The sequence below is a fragment of the Ascaphus truei genome, chromosome 1, assembly GCF_040206685.1.
Source record: "Ascaphus truei isolate aAscTru1 chromosome 1, aAscTru1.hap1, whole genome shotgun sequence".
Lineage (NCBI taxonomy): Eukaryota > Metazoa > Chordata > Amphibia > Anura > Ascaphidae > Ascaphus > Ascaphus truei.
In genome coordinates this window covers 140245923-140271168 of record NC_134483.1, presented here as the reverse complement: position 1 = coordinate 140271168, position 25246 = coordinate 140245923, and the positions used below count along the sequence as shown (strand labels likewise).

The 25246-nt window shown below is 45.1% G+C and overlaps 1 protein-coding gene across 2 annotated transcripts in view; it reads left to right on the top strand.

Moving 5' to 3' along the window:
- PLPPR1 (phospholipid phosphatase related 1) overlaps window positions 1-25246 on the top strand; it is a 235138-nt gene that overhangs the window by 201123 nt on the left and 8769 nt on the right. For both annotated transcript variants that reach the window (XM_075595309.1, XM_075595318.1), the window contains exon 6: window positions 6172-6348. In XM_075595309.1, coding sequence (XP_075451424.1) covers window positions 6172-6348 — 177 coding nt within the window. The remainder of the gene's footprint in view (window positions 1-6171; window positions 6349-25246) is intronic.

Genomic DNA, 25246 nt, shown 5'->3' with positions numbered 1-25246 from the left:
GGGGAGCTGCAGGGCCTCTGTAAACCTTTACTTACCTTGGCTCCACATGCGTCGCCATGGCAATGCGGCGTCAAATGACGCAGCGAGGTAATGTGATTTCACGTTGCTATGGCAGCATGGCCTCATGACGCCGGAGCCGAGGTAAGTGGGGGTGAGTGGGGGCGTGGGGTGAGGTGACCGCCAGCAAGGGGGCACAGGGAAAAAAGTTTGCGCCCCCTGATATAGAGTATTAACTCAGATATATTTGAGACATCATCTATCATAACGTAAGTGTTAACAGTTTAAAACTAGTGAACGCTGGGTTTGCTAATATCGATAATATACCACTGTGTTTTCCTGTTTCTTTCTTTATATCACATGATTGGAATCATTGCCTGAGTCAACGCGCTGAAATACATTTCTTTTTCTTACAACATATGTTGTATTGAATGTCTTTATTTATATAGTACCAAAAGTGTACTCAGCGCTTCACAAAGAATACAGTACAGGGAATTATAATAATACAATAAGTACAGCAAAATCAGACAATTGGAAAGGAAAACCCTGCCCCGAAGAGCTTACAATCTAAGGTTTGAGGGGAACTTACAGAGACAACAGGTGAGGGAATAAGTGCTGTAGATGGCTGTGCTTGGCCACAATGGGTGGTAGGAGTGACTGGGTGTGGAACAATAGCCATGAGTGCAGGCTATTGGGATGCTTGATTTGTGGGGCGAGTTTTAAGGTTAGTCTGTATTAAATGAAAAGGTTGACACCATTTGCATGGGAGGAGATGGAAGTGAGGAATGAATGAGAGCAAGTGTGTATGTCTGGCTTCAGGGAGATCCCGAGCAGCAGGAAGGAGTAGATAGAGGGTGTGAATAGAGGATTTGTGTGGGTGTTTTTTATTGAGTGGTAAAGCAGTTGTTGGGAGAGAGGTGTATAAATAATGGTGCAGTGAGGAAGTTGGAGAGAACAGAGACATTCACAAAGGAGTGAGGAAACAGTAACCAGAAAAGGCAATAGGGAGGGCATAGTAAGATGCAGGAGGAGAGACTTCCCAGGTACTGGAGGATAGGAAGAGTACAAATAATCATAGCATTTAGAAAATAAAGTTCTCACAGTTGCAAAGTTGTTGTGTGGAGTCCAGATCTTCCTCAATCTTCACCTCCAATGTCAACTCCAATGTTAACTCTGCCCATCACTTCAATATGACACTTTAAGATGGGAGACACAGCCATATGGCTCACAGCCAATATAGCTAGTCTTAAATAATCTAAAACACAGTCACTTGAATAACAATTAAGGGTGGGGTCTGCCTAATCAACTCACAGATACATACCAAATGGTTAATTACATTAACCATTGGTTAACCAGTGGTGGGTTATTGATGTTGAGTCAGGGTTAGAACTATGCTCAGGGTCTCCTAGCACCGTGAGATTTACATCACACTATGTGACACAGTGAGACACACACAAATTGATTGAGACTTAACAAACTGCATAACGTCAGCATGAACTTTGGGAATGTCAGCATGTGGTGTCTCAAATTGACTGTTATACTGTTGCGCAGTGGTTCACAATCAGGGTCTCATCAGGCCACCTTTAAATGTCCAAGACACAACAGAAACGATTGGTATAAAGAAAACAATTAAGATATGATTTTAGAGTATAACACAAGAATGCATTTACATATTACGGTTGCAATAATAAAAACAAATAGAAACTTATAATTGCATTTGCAAACACTGTCAACATGGAATCATCATTAGTGTTATTATTATTTGTTGTGCATGCATTACCTGGTACTTGAATAAGTACAGACAGAGTGGTGCAGTACATTTGCAAAATCAGTCCATTTTGGCATACATTGTGCAAAGGTTATGTGCTAATCTAGTGTGTAATTCATTAAAACAAAGTAATTTGTAAATTCTGCAAATCACCTCTCTGCAAACCTACTCTATTGAATCTATTTTCAATGTTGAAACAATCTGCTTTAAAGAATTAAATTGGCTTCATGTCTGAATGCCACACCATAGTCTAATTCCTTCATTGCTACAAATTAGTTCATTACAACAGCATTTCTATCTTCTTAAAATCTATGTTAGGCATAACATATTGATGTGAAAGTAGGATTTTAATGTCTAATGAAAAAGGCCTAAAAAGAGCAACGTGAGAAGATTTGAAATGAACACAAACCTTTTTTTTTCATTGCAAGTGCAATTATATAACATAGAGGTTATCACTGCTTTTTAACTCCATTTGCTCCGCACATGGACTGTCAAGATACTGCAACTTTTCATAATTAAATAAATGTTTTGCCTTTATAATTCACTATGTTGTGACATACTTGATTAAGTCTGAAAAACAAAAATCCGTCATTAACCCTTTTGATGTAATCCACATTGTTCTTTGATCTGTCACAGTGTAGGGTTATGTATTACACATAAAGACACAGTCCACAAAGCTGGCTTAACATCACATTAAAACTAATGGCGTATCTTCAAATGACTGTAAAATAATGTTAAGTCATGTTTTCCCGCATAAAGAGCTTTGCCTTAATTATAGTTGCTGTTAGTGGTAATGATATGAAAATGAAGTGTTATCATAACATTGAATATCGATTAGTCTGTTATTCTATGTGGAGGACAGCACCACGTCACAAGAAAGAGTCTGATGAATCCTATACGCTGCCCTTATCACTTTGTTGGGAACTTACAAATAAATGATATATACTCCTGAAGAAGTACTGAGGACATAGATCCTTTCTACATTAAAGTTGAATACAATTAATGTAGGGAGTTAACATTACATTAGGTGATACTATACCTAAACTTGGTGTTAGTCATGTCTCTGAAATAGGGCTTTTTACAGGATCTGGATGGATATAACACCTAGGTTTGGTATGATATAACTAGCCTAGCCTTTTATCCCTCTCCACAATTTCTCAGCTTGAGCTGAAGCCCTATTTCAGGATCTGAATGCTACAATAGCATGACGTTAAGCCTAAGCAAGTTCTACAGTTGTTTTTGCATTTAATTAGCTTTGAGGATACCATGTTAACTCGAAGAGTGACACACTGTGGTCATTTGCATGTTATTACCCAGTATCCCTTGCTGCAGTGGAAGCACAGTTTGCTAAGCGATAATGGGGAAAAACAAGGTTGTAGACCAGTCTGAGACATGCAAATGTAACCATAAGTGGTATTTTTATTTGATGTTAACTCAGTAATAATAACATCACTACTTGTTTAAGATGACGTCACGTTATGAGCCCTGATTTAATGTCCAGTAGCTTTGTGGATTTTGCACCAAAGAAGTTTGATTGTTTACAGATTATTTTGTTTGCATTAAGTGAATTATGTAAATCTTTTTACTGCCTTGTTTAACCATTTAAAATTTTAAGTTAAAAGACACGAGGTTTACTTTATAACATATTAATAAAGTATGAATAAAGCATGGCTGCCCTCTTGTGCACATTTTTGGCATTACCATAGATAATATTTTTGGAAAATAGCATGTACTGTATAGATTATTTGGGAGACAGTTGCCTTATTTTTCTTAATTTTGCAAAATCACTCCAAATTGTCTTTGATTTCTTATACATTTTTATTTTCAAATTAAAATTATATTGAAATAACTGTATTTGTGCCATTCTTTGTTTTGCTACTTTAATAAGAAATCAGTATATAATCTGTTTAAAAATATATTTTTAGTTTAATTCCTAATAACTAAAAATGTTCGAAAACAAATGTTCAATATAAAATTACGTATTGCATAAATCTAAAAATGTAATTATTAAAAAATTTATATTTTGTCTTTGAATTAACTAAAATTTTTCTATTGCATGACATTATTCAGTTACACATAATTACATTATACGCAACATTAATGAAAGCCCTTATTAAAGAATTTGCTAGATTGTCATTAATGTAAACACCAGATAACATGAATATATTTATTGGTTACAAGCCCCTAGTATAAATTTGATGATAAACTTACTGTATACTTTATAAATCAATGTGTATATGTCCTGATTAGCTGGAGGCTCTAAAGTTAGGAGACAGAGCAGAGCTCTAAAACATTGTGGGCCACATTTACTAAGAAGTGGTAGTACTGTAAGATGGTGATGGTCAAAAGAGGATTTGATAACTACTTACAAATATATTCAAGGTCAATGCAAGAATCTTCTTGGGGAACTTTTTGTCCCAAGGACAATAGAAATTTCTATACTGTTAGGGCATTTAATATGTGAAATTTAGTACGGTCTACTGTGATGGTAGATAGAATATATAGCTTTAAGAAAAGGTTAGACATAGTTACATACATAGTTGCATAGTAGATGAGGTTGTCAAAAGACATATGTTCATCAAGTTCAACTTATGCCAAATGTAGACGACAGATACTTTGTATTGTAATGTATGTCTTTATTTATATAGCGCCATAAATGTACATAGCGCTTTACAGTAGTAATACATATCATATAAATAACATATAATATATATTACAGATCATGGGAATAAGTGCTTCAGACATAAAAGTAACATTAAGGAAGAGGAGTCCCTGCTCCGAGGAGCTTACAATCTAATTGGTAGGTAGGGAGAACGTACAGAGACAGTAGGAGGGAATTCTAGTTAGTGCTTCTGCAGGGGGCCAAGCTTTATGTATCATGTGTCAGGATTATCCAGTGCTATTCATATGCTTCTTTAAGCAGATGTGTCTTAAGGTGGGTCTTAAAGGTGGATAGAGAGGGTGCTAGTCGGTATTGAGGGGAAGGGCATTCTAGAGGTGCGGGGCAGAAAGTGAGAAAGGTTTAAGGTGGGAGAGAGCTTTAGATACAAAGGGGGTAGAAAGAAGACATCCTTGAGAAGAACGCAAGAGATGGGATGGTGCATAGCGAGAAATTAGGGCTGAGATGTAAGGAGGGGCAGAAGAGTGTAAAGCTTTAAAAGTGAGGAGGAGAATTGAGTGTGAGATACGGGATTTGATCGGAAGCCAGGAGAGGGATTTCAGAAGGGGTGATGCGGAGACAGATTAAGGAAAGAGTAGAGTGATTCTGGCAGCAGTGTTTAGGATAGATTGTAGGGGAGACAGGTGAGAGGCAGGAAGGCCGGACAGCAGGAGGTTGCAGTAATCGAGACGTGAGAGAATGAGGGCCTGAGTCTGACTTTTAGCAGTCGAGTAACAGAGGAAAGGGCATATATACTTATCCTATATAAAGTGGCGGATTACCTATTAGGCCCGATAGGCCCAGGACTTGGGCGGCAAAATTTTGGGGTGACAAATTTCCCTCTCCCCCCCCTCATATACAGAGGCCCCGCTCTGTTCCCCACTGATTTCCGAGGGAGAGCATAGGGCCTCTGTACAGTTCTTACCTTCTCCTTCATGTCGCGCTCTTCCTTTGTGCCGCCCTCCACCTTCTTCAGCATCACATGACACTGAGACGTCAAATGGTGACGTGCTGCCATGGCAACTTGACACCACGTGATGTCACAGCTTCCTTTGACACTGAAGAAGGAGGAGGGCGGCACGAAGGAGGAGCATGGCACCAGGTAAGTGCCTAAGGGCGGCTGTTTTGTAATTCCGCCACTGCCTGTATTTGTATTTGCAGTATCTTGATTCAGAGGAGGGCAAAAAACTCCAATGAAACATTGTCCAGTGCAGTCTCATAAGGGGAAAATATAATTCCTTCCTGTCTCCAAATAATCAGATTTCTCCCTGGATTAACATCTTTTTAGAAAGGACAGTTATACGGGAATATGCCGTCCCAAATAAATTAAACATAGGAAGGATATAGGGAAAGATCTTATTGCTATTACTGGAGTCAGGAGCTAATTTATCTGTTTCGCCTTTTGAGACATATTTGGCTAATGTTTCAATTGAGTTTTTTTGTTTGCCTTCCTCTGGATTAGTATAAATACAAATAGAGGATGAGCAGATCTCAGCGGAATATATTTCAAATAGGAGGAACTCAATAGACAGCTTTTTTCAATCTCATCTACTATGAAACTATGACTTCTGATAAGTCTCTTTGAACTCTATTACTCTACCACAATGTTTTCTGATTTCAGTATGGCGTGGTAAACATATGGTTCTATACAATGACCCACCACAGTAGACCTCTTACGTGTTTACCTACTACTACTATGCTGTTTGCTGTAAATTATATTGACTCAAGATATGCTTCTTCTTTTCAGATGTACATCACAAGCACAATTAAAACAAAGAGCAGTAGACTAGCAAAGCCTGTACTTTGTCTTGGGACTCTCTGCTCTGCATTCCTTACAGGACTTAATCGTGTCTCTGAGTACAGAAACCATTGTGTAGATGTCATAGGTGGCTTTATCCTAGGAACAGCAGTAGCTTTGTTCCTGGTAAGTACTGTACAACTGTGAGTGAATCAGTGATAGAAACTGAATATCAGAGACATATTGTACTTACTATGTAGTAGCACAAATACATTAGTCTTTAAAATGAAATATGGAAATATGGTATTGCTTCCTTACCGTTCACAAAAATGCATGCAGATACAGTATATTATTATATAATTTTCTACTAAATGAGATAACATACATATAAAAGCTTGTACAGCTCAACCCCCTTATAACGCTGGGCTTGGGGTCCAAAGAATCACATGCGCTGTAAGCGGATCGCGTTAGAAATAATGTACATTTGTATGCGTTGTACAATAAAGTATTTAAGATAACAATAATCGTGTTGTAAAGCAGCAGTGCGCAAACTGTGGGGCACGACCCCTTGGGGGGGGCGCAAGATTATGTAGGGGGGGGCGCGGGCTGCTTGCAGGGAAACCTTGGGGCGGGCAGAGCTATGCACAGGTGGCCAGACGCTCCGTGCTGCTGCTTCTATGTGTCTGTGTCTTGCAGAGGGGGCGGGGCTACTCTCTGCACACAGACAGCCCTCCATCTCTTCCTGTCTTCTTCCCGCACCAGTTTTCATCAGCATGGGGGTTGGGGGATCGGAGTGTGTCGCCCCCCAGGTGAAAGTGTGTGTGTGTATGGGGGGGGGTTGTGTGTGTGGGTGGGGGGGGATTGTGTGTGTGTGGGGGGGGATTGAGTGTGTGTGTGTGGGGGGGGGGTGGGAGGGGGATTGAGTGTGTGTGGGGGGGGTGGGAGGGGGATTGAGTGTGTGTGTGGGGGTGGGGGGGGATTGAGAGTGTGTGTGGGGGGGGGATTGTGTGTGTGGGGGGTGGATTGTGTGTGTGTGTGGGAGGATTGAGTGTGTGTGTGTGGGGGGGGGATTGTGTGTGTGTGGGGGGGGATTGTGTGTGGGGGGGGGTTGTGTGTGTGTGTGGGGGTGGGGATTGAGTGTGTGTGTGTGGGGGGGGGGTGATTGAGTGTGTGTGTGTGTGTGTATGTGTGTGGTGATTGAGTGTGTGTGGGGGGTGGGGGGGATTGAGAGTGTGTGTGTGGTGATTGAGTGTGTGTGTGGTGATTGAGTGTGTGTGTGGTGGCGTGGGGGGGATTGAGTGTGTGTGTGGGGGGTGGGGGATTGAGTGTGTGTGTGGGGGGGGATTGAGTGTGTGGGGATTGAGTGTGTGGGGATTGAGTGTGTGTGGGGGGGATTGAGTGTGTGTGGGGGGGGATTGAGTGTGTGTGGGGGGGATTGAGTGTGTGTGTGTGAGGGGGGGATTGAGTGTGTGTGTGTGTGTGGGGGGGGTTGAGTGCGTGTGTGTGGGTATTGAGTGTGTGTGTGTGTGGGGGGGGATTGAGTGTGTGTATGTGGGGGGGATTGAGAGTGTGTGTGGTGATTGATGGAGTGTATGTGGTGAGTGTGAGTGTGTGTGTATGTGGTGATTGATTGAGAGAGAGTGCGTGTTGTAATGCAGTGGTGCGCAAACTGGAGGGGAAATGAGGCGCAAGATTATTTAGGGGGCCGCAGGCGCCGTGCGGCAAAAACTGGGTGCGCGGGCCGGCAGACGCTGTGCGCGGGAGGACGAAAAAGCTGTGCGCGAGGGGCGGCCAAGAAGATGTGCACGGGCGGGCAGCCGAAGATGTGTGCGGGTGGGTGAACAGGTTAGTGCAGGTGGCGGCCACGTGATGGTCTGTGTGCGCACGCGCAGGGGCTTCAGAGATACGGGGAGGAGCACGTCCGAGCTCGGTGAAGTCAAACGCCCCTCCTTCCGGTGTCTGCCCTGCAATAGCGCTGTGGTCCTGCTCTCCTCTGCGTGCAACCTGCTTCACTGCGATAATCTGCAAGTGAAAGGGTAGGCTGCACTATATCAATCATACTATGAATGTACAGAAATAATGTAAAAAATAAGTGAAAACACAACATTGAAAACGGAAAAAAATTAATAATACTGTATGTAGGAGTGTGGATGACAATGGGGATAGCAAGTCAAAGAGCAGGGAGGGGAAGAAAAAAAAGGGGGGGGGAGAGGGAAGGGAGGTAGCAAAGAGGTGGATGAATGCCCCCCAAAAGTATTGCCTTTGAGCACGTACGCTCTCCCAAGCTTGGCGCTTGGGGAGACAAACAAAATTGACTTTGAAGTGTGCTCAGCAGCAGTCAATGCACACACACAGCCACACACAAACACATACAAAAATAGCCCCGATCCACGCTTGCAAAATTATGCAGGACACCCTGTGCTCATGCTTGGAGAGTTGGTGATGTCACCGCTCTCAGCAGCAGCGTGGACACAGCCTAATTTTGCAAGTGCGAGATGTTGAAATATGTAAGTATTTAGACATATTTGGATTTATATTGTATACCGTTTAATAAAGGGTTTTTTTGGGGGTTTTTCAACGTGATTTTGATTACATCAGGCAGGGGGGGCCCGAGAAATTTTATGGATGAAAAGGGGGGCTCGGCATAAAAAGTTTGCTCACCCCTGTTGTAAAGTACAGTACTGTATATACTGTATGTAATGCTATACAGGCATACCCCGCATTAACGTACGCAATGGGACCGGAGCATGTATGTAAAGCGAAAATGTACTTAAAGTGAAGCACTACCTTTTTTCCACTTATCGATTCATGTACTGTACTGCAATCGTCCTATACGTGTATAACTGATGTAAATAACGCATGTGTAACAGACTCTATAGTCTCCCCGCTTGCGCACAGCTTCGGTACAGGTAGGGAGCCGGTATTATTGTTCAGGACGTGCTGACAGGCACATGCACGAGCTGCTGTTTGCCTATAGGGGGACTTGTCCTTACTCGCGCGTGTACTTAAAGTGAGTGTCCTTAAACCGGGGTATGCCTGTATCTACCTTTTCTCATAACAAAAAAAAACGGAGACTTTACAATACAAATTGCTTCTGAATTAGAGCAAGTGGTTAGTGTCGTGCATTGTAGCTGTTTCAACGTTAACTGATCAGTGGAACAGGTTTCAGAAAATCAAATTGGGTTGTATGTTAGTAGTCTATACAAAATGATTTTATCATATTTATGCTTAATGGAAAATGTCTGGATGAAACTGTTGGTAATATAATCAGAATAAAACAGGCAATTTTTAAATTACAGTATTTGCTCTAATTAAATGAAACTGCACGTTTAAAACAAGAAGCAAATATTTCTTTACTGTAATAGAAAAAAAGTACTTTGCCAATAACACATTCTCTGCTAAAATGATTTTAAGTGACTTCTTATCCAAAACCATCATCTACGGGTGGATTACATGGATATACTGTAATTAAATGTAATAATTGTTTAACTCTAGATATTTGGCTTATGTGGGACAGTTGACTGATTATTTAGTACAAAACAAAACACAAAGGGAGCCCAGAGCTACTTCCAATATGACAAAAATACACAGTGAAATACATATATATATATACATATATTGAAAAAAGGGTCATTTAGTTTAACCCTTTGACCAAAGCATTATAAGCCTGCGAGCCACTTCAAGGCATGACCACAATATCGCAGGTCCTAACACTGACTGATTAAAATTCTTATTTACCTATATAATTATAAGAAGAATGATCTGCATTGGATCTGTCACAAACAGCTGCATGAAAAGACCTGTACATATGGAAAGTGGGGAGAGGCAAGGTTAAAAACGGGGATGGAGGGGCCACTAACCTCCAAGTTAGTGGCCCCTCCTCCCCAGGTTTTAAACTCGCCGATAGGTGAGGGATACTCTCCCAGACATCCTGGGCTTGGCTGTAGACAACTTGGGCGGAGGGTACTCCTCAGTGCTGTATGTCTCCTTGGCTTTCAGGGCCGATGCCCCCTTGGATTCACCCATGAGGGGCTCTTTCATCTTTATGGGGCATGAAAGTGTTGCTGGACTTCGTGCTTTCGGATGTGCCGCATTAAGTCCATGTAGCTAGGGGGTACGGCGGTGGCAGGGGCGCCTCGCATCAGGAGAGCTACGAGATGTGAGGATAATGATCCATTCAGCAGTTGCTTGAACCGGTACTGCTCCACCACTGCGGCCGAAATGATACTTTTAGAGAGCAACGTCCACAGGGATAGTTGGAGCTTGCAGACGAATGTGGATAATTACTCTCCCTCTTTTTGGCGGAGAGCCAGAACTAAGCCAGGAACTCGTCTTCGTCGTCTTCGCTGGTATAAGGTTTGGTTAAGACTTCCAGTAACTCGTGAGCGGTGACTTCTCCCTCTGTGTCCCGGTGCATCCGTATCTGTTGAGTGGCCGGTGGTTGTTCACATTCGGCCAGCTGCTGTCTCTTGACTGCCTCAGAGCAAGACCATGTCTATCATGTAAAGAGCATGCTCTCTCAAGGTCTCAAACCCTTCTTCTCCTAAAGGCGTGGGCACTATGATGTCCCTATGATGGTTCTACAGGGGCAATATCCCTAACTGATGGGCCTGTCCCTGCAGCAACCACAAGCTGTAGTGAGTCGGGGCCTAGCTGGGCCCAAGGGGGTCTCTGGCCTAGTGCCGGGGTCACTGACACCTGCACACACACACCCTACCCTTCTGGTTCCGACTGGTGTGGCTGCAGCATGTGAAATGTATCTATATCCCCCTCCAGGGGAAGCTGCAGCCTTTTTGGCTGGGGCTGCTGGGGTTTGTAGTTCCCCATGCAGAGCCTATTTCCCTAATGGCTGCCACTACTGCCGCTCTGCGCATGCATGCACAATCTAAGATGGTGGCCCCCACTAGCTGGGTGGGCCACGAAGCTCCCGGTGACTGGCTCACCTCTCCAGCCACCACCGCAACCTCCCTGACTGCTGTAAGGTCCTCTGCTGTAGCGGAGGTAAGCGAGGGGACCGGGGAAATGGGGGAAAGACCCTGCTATAAGTATAAAACATGGAAATACAGTGACTATAAATCTCTAACACATATACAAAGTAGAGATTAATACAAGCTATGTCTAAAAACATGGATAAATGAGTGAATGGGATACACATCAGCTAATACCTTATAATATGCAAAAAGATGTACAAAAATGCAAAAAAACAGCTGATTCACAAAGAGGGCAAATGCAAAAAAGAGCAGCAATTATAAAAAGGGGTCAACGTTTCAGGACCTGATGTCCTTTCTTCTTGCCCATTTCCATGCATAAAAACGCAGTACTTCCCTTTTGTGCCCTTCCTAAATAATCTCAATGTTCAAAATTGTAGAAAGCAGCCACATTCAGAGGCCTATGCACTAAGCGTTCATAAGCCACTTATCGAGCACTTATGGCCCCAAAAGGCCTACAGCGATTCTGTAAGAGGTGATAAGTGAACGATAAAAGACTAAATCACCCAAAAATTTAGTTTAAAAAAAAATCGCAGAGCGAGCGGCGAAAAGCGACTTATCGACACTTTTCGGCAGGTTCAGAAACTCATTCAATTCTAGAAGCAGCGATTAGGTTTTTGACGCCTATCGCGGCTCTACAATGGCGAGTGTCCGTCAAAATCATCACACCAGGAAAATTTGTCGTTAAGGTGTTGGAAACCTGCTTAGAAACAGCAAGATGGGACTTTGAAAAAAAAAATGCTTTTTTTCCTGCATCGGATTGATGCCGGTGGTCTCCAAAGATGATACCTATTAATATGAGCACCGGAGACCCCAAGCATGAATCCATGCAATAAAAATGCATTTACAGTCAACTTCATTACCTTAGCGGCTAACCGCTAAGGCAATGAAGGGGTTAAACCTTCCCGCTACCCACCAAGGGCTAAATACCCCCTTCACCTACCCCCACTACCCACAATTAACTTTGCAAAATGAAATAACCGACAATACACAACCCACCTACCCCCTGTACCCTCACATAAAACCATAATTTTTTTATTTTAACACAGGATTGATCCCAGAGGCCAGCGGGTGTCCACGGGTGGACCCCACAGGTGTCCGGAGGTTCTCATGTGGTCCCCGGCTGGTATCTGTGGTCCCTCGGGTGGTCCCTGTGAGTGTCCGTGGGCCCAAGGTGGTCCCCGTGGGTGTCCGGGGCCCCACAATGGGTCCACGGGTTGTCCCTGTGGGTGTTTGGGAGCTCCCGGGTCATCGACATGGAGTCTGGGGGCCCTTGAGTGGTTCCCACAGATGTCTGGGGGCCCTCGGGTGGTTCCCACAGGTGTCCGGGGGCCCACAGGGGTCCCCAGGTGGTCCCTGTGGGTTTCTGAGGGTCCTCGGGTGGTTCCTGTTGGCATCTGGGGGTCCTCCGGTGGTTCCTGTGGGCATCTGGGGGTCCTCGGGTGGTCCCCATAGGCGCCCGGGGGTCCTCGGGTGGTCCCCACAGGTCCTCACTGGCCTGCAGTACCAATCCTGTAGTAAAATTAATAAAGATGGCATACATTTCAATAAATACACCTCCTCTCATGCCCACCAAAACATACAGTAAAGTAAAGGGCAAAATAACTATTATCCAGATATGAACAATAGCTCATTTGCACATTATTAAAGAAAACATTAGCCAGCCAGCATAAATAAAGTGGAGTAGGAAGGGTGGTGAGCGCACATGTAGAATATATAGGAAAAATATAGATCAGTAATACAGTCTCATACAAATACAGAACAGAGTTCAATATATAGCAGCCCTATGGTAAAGTTTATGTGCTGTAGAAGTGGAAAAGAAGGGAGCCACACGCCCCCTGGTGGCGCTACTCTGTAGATACCGGAAAAGAAAACGTCTTTAACACATTTGAAATAACTTTAATCACAGCAGCTGTTGTCTCATGGTGTCCCCCGTCGTCACATAAACACAGTGACCTGTTAAACCCAATAGCCTCTTGGCAGAGGTAAGTCTTGTATGGGTAACCAATGTATATAAACAGAATGTGACTCACTGTTTGCTGCATAGGGACGTCTGGTAGCTGTGGCGTGCTCCAACCGGAACGGGTTTGTAGCAGTAGCAGGTAAAGCGGTGCAACTGCCCAGTGATGAAGAAAACAGACCGGGAACACTCAGATGACTGCAAAAGCTTTAATGGTACAAAAGCAACATAGACCCACTCTTACGCGTTTCACACGACTTAGCGCGCTTTATCAAAGAGTACAAATAACAAATAACTGATTCGGCTTAAAATACCCAGCCTGCCCAGCGGAATAGCCAATAGGAGCTAAATGAGCACTTAATATCATACACCTGGTGGAAGATAAACTCCTCCGAGTGTCACAAGACGAAAGATACAAGACGTAAATACAACCACAATGGCAGGGGGAGACAGTGACATTTAAAACATTAACCTAAGGGAGAAACTGTGAAACTTGAACTAATAGCTATAGATGTGAACCAATATAGTCTAAATAGATAAAATACTTTAGAACAATATAATCACAAAATACTCCCATGGAAATACTTTCAACAGTAATAAAAAAAAAAGATTAAAAACAAATAAAACATTGCTGCAAAAGATCATAACGGTACATGAAAAATAATAATAAAGCCCACGATATTGTTAGCAAAGTAAACATAAATAGCATATATATACCTAAAGTAAGACAAAAATGAATATAAATCTCTCAAAAGAAAACATCCAAGAACAGACATCTCCATGCATTGAAAAAATATTTAAAAGTTTTTCTGAATCTGAAAAAATCTTTAACTATCAAGTTTATAATCCTTCAATCTTTTGGAACTATCACCTGTGTCATACTATCCACAAGTATATATATACCATGACTATAAAGTTCTCCAATGCATAGGAATGTCTATATCAACATGTCATGGACAGATGGAAGAAATACCACATTCTTCTAAAGAAACACATGTTCCCAATCCTAAGTAACAAAAATTAACTAAACTAACAATTAAATTAACATGAAACCCAAAGGGGAAAAGGAGGGAAGGAAAAGGGGGGGGGGAGTGGGGAGGGAGGAAGGGGGGATGGGGGGGAAGGGGAGGGGTAGTAATGGAAGGAGGGGAAGGGGAAGGTAGAGGGGGGAGGGGAGGGAAGAAGGAGAGGAGGGGGAAGGAAAAAAGAAGGAGTAGACAGAAACATAACATCATAAATTTAAATTGTATCTAAAACACTATATAATATATAATCAATGCAAAAAATGTTGAAGCTCCCAGTCCAAATTCATTCCAAAAGGACTGAGAGTATCTAAAGAGAATATCCAAGACATTTCTTTACGATTGAGGAGATTTAACCTATCTCCTCCTCTTTTTAACGCCGGAACACATTCGACCCCTCTAAAGTGAAAATTTCTCAAACCACCCTGACTACATTGTATGAAATGTCTTGATACAGGATAATTTAAATCATTGTTCTTTATAGACCGGACATGTTCCATGATGCGTTGCTTAAGGGGTCTTGTTGTTCTCCCAACGTAACCCCTAGAGCAACCACACCAAATATAGTATACAACAAACTGTGTGTTGCAATTAATAAATGACTTAATTTTAAACATTTTTCCTGTTTTATTCTCTTTAAACATTTTGATGGGACATGCATATTGACAGATTTATTACTACTACAGTTATGTGCTGTAGTACTGTACACGGAGAGCCACCATAGCCGTCACGTGTTTTGCCTGTTGCGGTCCTGCAGTCACACGCGGGCAGAAAGACACTGTGCCAGAGCTAACAAGATGGCTGTTCGGAGCGGAAGTGTAAACTTATATGTGAGTTTATATTTACTTTTTTATGGTAATAAAGTGTGTACTTTTTTTTAACTCCCTGCCTATATCATCCTTTTTGGGACGGTACGCGGGACATGGGACATTGCACATTATAGATGACAACATTCTGTTCATGAAAGACATTGTAAAGATACCATTTGCTGAGAAGGGGCTCACACACGGCCGTGTGAGTAAAGCTATACTATCACGTATACTAGCCCTCGTTTTTGCAGAAACCTGCGCTTTATTAATCTACCCGCTTTTGATTCCACTTTATGCTCCTCCCTCTCCTCTCTCAGTTCTGCTTCAGACCCTGACAACCTAGTCAGGAACTACAACTCTGCCTTATCCTCCTCTCTTGATCTACATGCCCGCTTTCTCTCTGCCGTCCTCGCCCTTCTAATCCAAGACCCTGGCTAAATTCCCACACATGCATGCTGCATTCCTCCACTCGCTCCTCTGAACGTCTCTGGAGGAAATCTCATACGCTCGCAGACGTCCTTCACTACAAATGTATGCTGTCCTGTTTCAACTCTGCCCTCTCTCAGGCTAAACAAACCTACTTTTCATCACTAATCAACATGCACAAGTCTAACCCACGCCGACTCTTTTCTGTCTTTGACTCTCTAGTCGGACCACCCTCGGCTGCCTCCTTCCTCCATCTCACCTCAGGACTTTGCTGACTTTTTTAAGGAAAAGGTGGAATCTATACTGTACATCAGAACATCATCTGTTGCCTCCTCCCATCCCACACCGCTTCCTAACTCTCCTCCTGCCTTTCTTGACTCTTTTTCTGCTATCTCGGAAGAGGATGTGTCACTGCTGATCTCCTCTTCTCCCTCTACCACCTGCCCTCTTGATCCCATTCCTACCCATCTCCTAAACCTCTTGCTCCTTCAATCATCCCTATGCTCACACAGATTTTTTTTTCAACTTTCATTTTATTTGTGGGAAGCATATATACAGAAACTCACCTCCCATAGGCATACATTATAGACTCGCCACAGTTTTATGATGAACAGCTGTTGACTTTAACAGCACTAGACGCACCACATGCAAATACAAAAGACGAGACATACTTGACTCACAGTACTGGGGGGGGGAGGCAACACTAGGGGTGGGGGGGGGGAAGGGCGGGGGAAGGTCCCCTTCGTTGCTGGAGGAGGGTCCGAGCGGTCCTGAGATGTATAGTTGTCAGCATTTCCAGATCTGTTGCGCCATATAAGTGTTGGGTGGCTCTGACTAGCGTGTTCCTACGTCTGATTCTAGTCTATCACATCCAAGGAGAACCCATCTATTGTTATTAATGCAAAATTGAGGCGGCGTCCAGCCCCGGGATGATAACTTGTTCCAGCCAGGGGTTCCATATTTTTAGAAATTTAGTGCCAGAGTCGTTGACCCAACTCGTCAACTGTTCCATCTGGCAAACATGCCAAATTCTGTTCCTAATTTTGGGGATAATTGGGATCTCATTCTGCTTCCACAATGCCGCAATCTCGCAGCGGGTGGCAGTCGCAAAGTGCATGACCAGTTTGTGCGTCGTTCTAGACATGCCCCGGGGCCGCCTGCCCAACAGGAACAGCCACGGGTCCAGGGGGATCTCTAAGTCGAGCATCCCTTGCAGCCAATCTCGAATTTTTTCCCAAATCGGGACCACCCTTGGGCAAGACCACAGCATGTGTTTAAGGTCAGCCAATTCTCCGCACTGTTTAGGGCAGAGCGGAGAATAACCTCTGACAAATTTAGATAATTTGACTGGGGTGTGGTACCACCGCATGAGGACTTTATATGCGTTCTCCTTTAATGTGACACATATTGAACTTTTCGCTGCCGTTTGCAATATGTATTTCCAGTCATCGTCCTCTAAAGTCTCCCCTAGCTCTGTCTCCCACTGTCGTATGTATCGTAGGCGGGGGGAGTCCTTACCAGCCGGACAGACTACCTCCCTGTACATCCGAGATGTCAGTCCCCGTGTGTCCGTTGGTCTGGAACACAGCTGTTCAAAATTAGTTCGTGCCGGACGAACAGGGAATTTGTTATAAAATGCCCTGACCTGGAGGAATCTAAATAATTCTGAATTTGGGAAATTGGATGCCTCTTTGAACCAATCGAACGTCTTGATAGATCCCTTACGCCCCAGGTCCTTTAATCGATTATACCCTGCCTGCGTCCATTTTACAAAATTATCACTCGACAGCCCCGGAGCAAAGTCCGGATTGCCCCATAGGGGGGACATTAGTGTGTGGGGGGTGGTTAGGTTAGCTTTGAATTTAGATGTCTCCCAGACCGCCAAGGAGTTCGCCACTGCGCAGAGCGGAGTTCCAATGCCCTTTTTGCATCGTTTTGGTAGCCAGATCAAGTTATGGAGTGCAACTGGCGCACAGCATTCTCCCTCCAATTCTGTCCATCTTCTATTTGTGGGGTCCGCGTGCCACAGAATAATTTGGCTTAATTGTGCCGCTTTATAATACGCCAACAGGCAAGGTACCGACAGTCCTCCTTTTACTACTGGTTTAGTCAGTAGATTTTTTGCAATACGTGGGCGTTTTTTATTCCAAATAAATTGGATGATGTGAGCTTGAAGGGCTTGGATCTCAGATTTAACCAGCGGTATTGGTAGGGTCTGAAACAGATATAGTAGCCTAGGCAGCAAGTTCATCTTTACACTACTAATCCTGCCAAACCACGATATCCCGTAACCTGCCCAAACCCTGAGATCCTCTTTGAGCATCGTCATCATCTTGGGGAAGTTTGCCTTATATAAAGTATTATAATCCTTGGTGATATATACCCCTAAATATTTGATAGCGGAGGGTTGCCATTTGAAATTGAAGTTTAGTTCTAATAATTTTTCCGTTGGTTTTGGCAGATTGATATTGAGCGCCTCTGACTTGGCCTGGTTAATTTTAAACCCTGAGACCATGCCAAATGTGCCCAGGATCTCAAAGACATTGGGCAGGGTTGTCAGTGGCTTAGAGATCGTTAGGATCACGTCGTCTGCGTACAATGCAGCTTTATGATGCTGACCCCCTGTCTGAATTCCTGTTATATTGGGGTTTAATCTTATATGGGCTGCAAGGGGCTCAATGCAAAGGGCAAAGAGTAGTGGGGACAGCGGGCAGCCCTGACGGGTCCCGCTCCGTATATTAAACAGATCCGATGGGAAACCTTGGTGTCTTACTCTCGCAGTGGGACCTGAGTATAGGGCCATTATGGCCTCCAGCAGGCGGCCCCCAAACCCAAACACTCCCAGCGTCTCTCGTAAGTAAGACCAATCAATACGATCAAATGCTTTCTCGGCAACCAGGCTCAACACCATTGACGGAATATCTTTCTTTTTTGCCAAATCAATCAGGTCTATTATCCTTCTGGTGTTATCTGCTGCCTGTCTGCCTGCAACAAAGCCCACTTGATCCGGGTGAATCAGACCCGGAAGGACGCTACCCACCCTGTTAGCTATGAGTTTGGAAAAGATTTTAATATCCGAATTAATCAGGGAGATTGGCCGGTAGCTCTTGTAGTCTACCGGGTCCTTACCGGGTTTGTGGATCACTGAGATTGACGCCTGGAGCATCTGGGTCGGGAAGGGCTCTCCCTCCAGGATCCCATTAAATAGTTTCAACAGATGGGGGGCTAGGACCTTACAAAAATTTTTATAGTATAAATTGGAGTAGCCATCGGGGCCCGGGGCTTTGGCTGGTTTAAGGGACTTAATTACCTCCGTTATCTCTTCCAAGGTGAAATCACCTTGTAAGGCCTCTTTCTCCGCCCTGCCCAGGGTCGGGAGCTGCGCCTCCGACAGGAACCTCGTTAAGGTAGCTGAAGTTTTTGGACCGTGGGCAACCTTGTCTCCATCATATAGTGTAGCATAATATTTCTGGAATGCTTCCACTATCTGTTTTGGATCGGAGGTAAGGACGCCCTGTTGTGTTCGAATTGTAGCTATCCTAAAATTTGGGAGCTTGTTTCGGAGCTTATTGGCTAGTAAGGTATCTGGCCTGTTGGCTTTTTCATAAAATCTGCGTTTGGACCATGCTAACTCCTTCTCGGCCTGGGAGGATAACACCAAATTAAGGGCCGCTCTAGTATCAATTAATTCTTGCCACGTGTTCTGGTTTTTGTCTGCGGAATGTTGTGCAGTGAGGAGTGTTAATTTCGCCTGCAGCTCAGTTGTTTTAGAGGCTTTTTCTCGTTTCCGCTTACCGGCTATACTCATAAGGAATCCCCTGAGAGTAGCCTTATGGGCCTCCCAGAGTGTGGCCTGCGACTGCACGCTTCCTTCGTTTTCTCTAAAGAAATCCTTTATCCGGTCCTTAATCGCCCTCTCGGTAGCGGGGGCTTTGAGGAGAAGCTCATTTAGCTTCCAGTTTGCTCTGGGTCTGTCTAGGTCTGCTATCCTGCACCTCAGCTCGATAGGTGCGTGGTCGGACCACGAGATCTCATGGACCCCTGTATGGCCCACCACTGGAACCACTCTGCTTGACACTAGGAAGTAGTCTGTTCGGCTGTATCTGTCATGGGGGTGCGAGTAAAAAGTGTATTCTCGGGTCACGGGGTGTTGTCCTCTCCACACGTCCGTCAACTGACAGTCGTGGAGGCCCTTGCGTATGGTTAATAGGTCCTGTCTATGGGCTGTGTTAATTTGAGTGCATCTGTCCAGGTCGGGGTCCATTGTGCGGTTTAGGTCACCCGCGAGAAAAATACTGCCCTTGGCTATTTTATGTAATTTGGCAAAGAATTGTTCGAAGAAAACGGGGTTTTGCTCACAAGGGGCATATAGTGAAGCTAGAGTTACCTGTTGGTTTTGTATTGTGCCCGTTAAAATTATGAATCTACCTTGTGGGTCTGCATATTGTTTGTCGATGGTCAGGGCAAGTCTATTGTGTGTAACTATTGCTACACCTCTTTTTTTGACATCCGCAGATGCTAAGTACAATGTTCTATAGCCCTTATCTAGAAATTTTGGATGGTTTAGGCGGGAAAAGTGAGTTTCCTGCAGGAAAATAATATCGGCCTTTCTACGGTTATATTCTCTGAAGGCAATTCTTCGTTTAATGGGACTATTGAACCCCTTCACATTATGTGAAATCATAATAATGTCACTACTCATCTGGGCGATGTATTCTGGACCGTCTGCTTATCAGTTGATCTGAAGTAATTGATGTGGATATTCGGCTTATCCTGCTGTGTCCCGCTCGGGTATCTCTCCTTCTTGGTATCTGACATCGTCCGACCTCCTTCGTTCCATATCTGGATCTGTAGGGACTGCGGCCCGCGGCCAGGGGGGGGCGACACATATAGGGAGGGGGGAGGGTAACATGTAGACAAACAGAGAAAACATTTATTAGAACAGTGGTCACTTGACCTCGGTAACAGTACCGTGGTCTCGTGATCCTCGCCCCTGGGCTCCCGGCGGGGGAGAACTGACGCGCACCCATCTGGCGCCCCCTCCCCTCCCGTGCCGCCCAACCCTCCCAGGGGACTTTGCCGGGGACCCCGGATGTTGTCCACCGAGGCCCCGACATGGAGCTCATGCAGAGGACAGAACCGGCTTGAACCCCACCGCCCGTCCCCGCCCTGGAAATGGTCTTTGCAAAAACAACGGAAAATACTAACATTAACATGTCAACTTGAGGCTGCACTAAGCCCCTACTCCCTCCATAGAATTTTCTGTGTTCTGGACATACTGTCCCCTCAAAGTACGGGGGTCGTTAGGGTATAATTTCCCCCCCTCTTCCCCCCTCATCCTAGCTGTGTATATTCCACCCTCCCGTGGCCGCGGACTTCTATATGTATCCTGATCTCCTCCTTATGTCAGCTATTGGGCGGATCGGTTTATTGCCCCTATCTGATCGCGTCTGGTTGCTCTTGGGGCAGAGGGAGTGTAGCTATTGCTTGCGTCCCTTCACTATGAACCTCATCCTCTCCTTGTTTGTTCTCTATAACCTCCCCCTACAATCCTATCAACCTCCTTCTTCCCATTTACTTTCCTAACCTAGCTTATATCTCTCATTTCGTGACAGCCCGTGACTGCTAGCCTTCCTTTCTTTCACCTGAATACCTTCTTGCTTCTGCTACTTGCTATCTCCCGCTATCTACTTACACATCCCTCTCATTCCGTCTTCACTCCTATCTAAACTTGCTTATCCCTCGTCACTTTCTAATGCTTTCTCTCTCTGCTCTGATTCTACCTGTGTGGTCACTTTCTCCGTCCATCTTTCTTTCTTTCAGTCTCTTTTTGTCCTACCGCTATTCTGATCCCTCCTCTACTCCTCTCTCCTACTTCCTTTTCCTTCTGGTCCTGCAGTGTGCTGTGCGAAGCCTCCCCCTGCCCCTCGGGACGGTTCCCCTCCCCCTCGTGTCCCTGGTGGAATGGCCCTCGGGACACCGGTTTTCTGTTCCTGCAACTGCTTTTGACCTCCTCTCTGCTGCTGGCGGACTCCAGGTGGCGCTGCAGTATCCCGTGGTAGTCTCGGAATCTCCTCGGTTCCGTCTGTCTTCTCCGTCTCTCTTTAGTGCGCGCACTCCATTTCCGCCTCCTTCAAGATGGCTGTCTCCTAGACCCGCCCCTTCCGCTGACGTTTTTCCTTTGGCCGCCATCTTGGAATGGGCCGTCCTCGGGAGAAGAAGTGTCTGCTCCTGCTGCTGCTGCCACCCCCTTCAACAGGGTATGTTTCCCGCTAAGTGAGCGCTTCCCGCCTAAATTGCTTCCGCGTTCTGCGTGTCATGCTGGAAGCTTTCCTTACCCCATTTTGGCTGTCCTTTGGGGACCACGAGGTGAGTGTAAATTCTGTTTGCAGGGCTTCTGGATATGGGGATACCGGCCAGTCAGCGTCACGACGAAGGTCCACAGGCTCGGGGGTATTTGTTGGAGGGAGATCTTTAAAGTTCTATTTGGGGCTGTGCAGTACTTATAACGTGTAACGTGTAACTTTAGGTTTTAACTGAGCAGTTTATTCGTCTGCTAAAATCTACTAGCTTAGCTAGTTCTTGTGAGGTTTGGGTCCTGGGCAGCCCTTTTCTTAGCCGTTTTCCCCGCTGAGGACCACGAGGGACCCGGGCTGGGCTCCTCCGTCTCCCCCTCCGCGGCCACAGGCCCTGTGCCCAGACCCAGTTGTTGTAGGAATCGTGGGCCTTCTTCTGGGGATTTGAGATGGATCGGGCGGCCATTACGTAAGACCACGAGGCCAAAGGGAAATGTCCATCTGTAACGGACAGCTTTCTCTCTCAGGGCCCTTGTTATCGGCCATAGGTCTCTCCTGCGGGCTAGGGTGATGGGGGAGAGGTCCTGGAAGACCAAGATTTTGGCTCCCTCAAATTCCATGGAAGGGGTATTGCGAGAGCATTTCAGTATTTCCTCCCTCGTGCGGTAGTAGTGCAGGCGGATTATTATATCTCGTGGGGGGTCCGCAGGTTGCGGTCTGGATCTGAGCGCCCGGTGGCAGCGGTCCATGTGCAATAGGTCTGCGGGGGACTCTGGGCATATATGCTGTAGCCATCTTGTCACAAACTCCTCGCAGTCCCCCACAGACTCCGGGATCCCCCTGAGACGCACATTATTGCGGCGGTCTCTGTTCTCGGCATCCTCTTGCCGCTCACGGAGCTCGTTTATCTGAGCTTGGAGATCCCCCGTTTTTTTAGTGTTTTTTTCCGTTGCCCTCACATTTGTGTCCAACTGCACCTCTATGTCCTGGACCCAGGACCCCAGGCCCCCCACTTCTTTGGCTAGAGCCCGGATCTCTGCTTGCAGGATTCCTTTTAGGTCGTTGTACAACCGTTCAATATCGCAGCGGCGAACCGGTAGGAGTCCTTGATCACTCGGCTCTCCGTCTCCCTCTGATTCAGAGCCCGCGCAGGAGGTGGGGGCCGCCGCCGCCGATGTGCTGCGGAGTCTCCCCTCTCCAAAGTACTCGGGGAGACCCTTCTTGTTAGGGGTCTTAGACGTTTTTTTTGACATCTTGGGGTATCTGCTCGTTGTTTGGGGGAATTATAGTTGCTTTTTGTGAGTTGATCCGTGTTTTTTATATTGAATTGTCAGAGCGGGGCACGGAGCATCAGGGTTATGCTGCCATGCTATCTGACATCGCGCATGCGCTCCTACTTGTTCCTCGCTCACACAGATTTTTAACTCTTCCCTCTACTCTTGCACCTTTCCATCCTCCATCAAGCATGCAGCCATTATACTATTACTCAAAAACAGCAAGCTTGACCCTACCTGTCCTTCTAACTATCGACTCTCTCCCTCCTGCCATTTGCCTCCAAACTCCTTGAACGTTTTGTATTCTCTCGATTGCTACACATTCTCAACACCTATTCTCTTCTAGACTCTCTACAATCTGGCTGCCGCACTGCTCACTCTACTAAAACAGCCCTCATTAAAATAACCGATGACCTCCATGCTGCCAAAGACAGAGGTCATTACACTCTGCTCATATTACTCGACCTATCTGCAGCATTTGACACCGTGGACCACCCTCTTCTCCTCCACATTCTCCATACTCTTGGTATTCGGAACAAAGCCCTATCCTGGATCTCCTCTTACCTCTTCCATCGTACTTTCAGTGTCACTTTTGCCAACACCTCCTCCTCCTCTATCGATCTCTCTGTGGGGGTTCCCCAGGGCTCTGTCTTGAGACCCCTTCTCTTTTCTCTTTACATACTCTCTCTAGGTGACCTAATCACATCTTTTGGGTTTAAATATCACCTCTATGCTGACGACATACAAATTTACCTTTCAACCCCTGACCTTACACCTGCTATACAGACCAAAGTTTCTGAATGTCTCTCTGGAATATCATCCTGGATGGCCATCCGCCGACTGAAACTTAACATGGCAATAAAAGAGCTCCTTATACTTCCTCCCAAACCTGGCCCTACTACCTCCTTCCACATTACTGTTGGAAATACGATCATTCACCCAGTAGCACAAGCACGCTGCTTAGGGGGTACACTCGATTCCTCTCTCACATTCTCCTCTCACATTCAAAACGTTTCTAAAACTTGTCGCTTTTTCCTCCGCAATATCACAAAGATACGCCCTTTCCTCTGTTACCCAACTGCTAAAACTCTGACTCAGGCCCTCATTCTCTCCCGTCTCGATTACTGCAACCTCCTGCTCTCCAGCCATCCTGCCTGTCACCTGTCTCCCCTACAATCTATCATAAACCCTGCTGCCAGAATCACTCTACTCTTTCCTAAATCTGTCTCCGCGTCTCCCCTCCTGAAATCCCTCTCCTGGTTTCCGATCAAATCCCGCATCTCACACTCAATTCTCCTCCTTACTTTTAAAGCTTTACGCTCTTCTGCCCCTCCTTACATCTCAGCCCTAATTTCTCGCTATGCACCATCCCGACTCTTGAGTTCTTCTCAAGGATGTCTTCTTTCTACCCCCTTTGTATCTAGAGCCCTCTCCCGCCTTAAACCTTTCTCATTTTCTGCCCCGCACCTCTAGAATGCCCTTCCCCTCAATACCCGACGAGCACCCTCTCTATCCACCTTTAAGACCCACCTTAAGACATATCTGCTTAAAGAAGCATATGAATAGCACTGTGGATAATCCTGGACACATGCTACACAAAGCTTGGCATCCTGCAGACACACTTACTAGAATTCCCTCCTACTGTCTCTATACGTTCCCCTACCTACCATTTAGATTGTAAGCTCCTCGGAGCAGGGACTCCTCTTCCTTAATGTTACTTTTATGTCTGAAGCACTTATTCCCATGACCTGTTATTTGTTATTGGGTATTTATATGATTACAGCATGTATTACTATTGTGCTACAGTATGTACATTTATGGCATTATATAAATAAAGACATTCAATACAATACAATAAAATTCAATACATATCTATAATTGCTTATCTCATTCCCTGACCCCAGAGTAAGGTGTATACCTTTACCGTAAGGCTGCTATATATTGAACTGTGTTCTGTATTTGTATGAGACTGTATTACTGATTTTTTTCCCCTATATATTCTACATGTGCGCTCACCACCCTTCATACTCCCCTACCATTTGATGATCAAGGGATGATCCCCCTCAGGTTGAGCTACAGAAACAACTAAGGACCAGTATAAATATCACTATCTGTTTTTCCTTTTTCTTTTCTATATGGTGCATATTTTGATCTTGTCGCCTGATATAGAGGCAAGGATACTAAATATGTCCTAAAGTATTGTGAGGGAGCACTGTAGTGATCTCTATTTTCACATTTAGAATAAATAAAGTAAATAAAATCTGTTCTACTTACCCATGCCATCATGAATGGTGTCCTCATCAGCATAC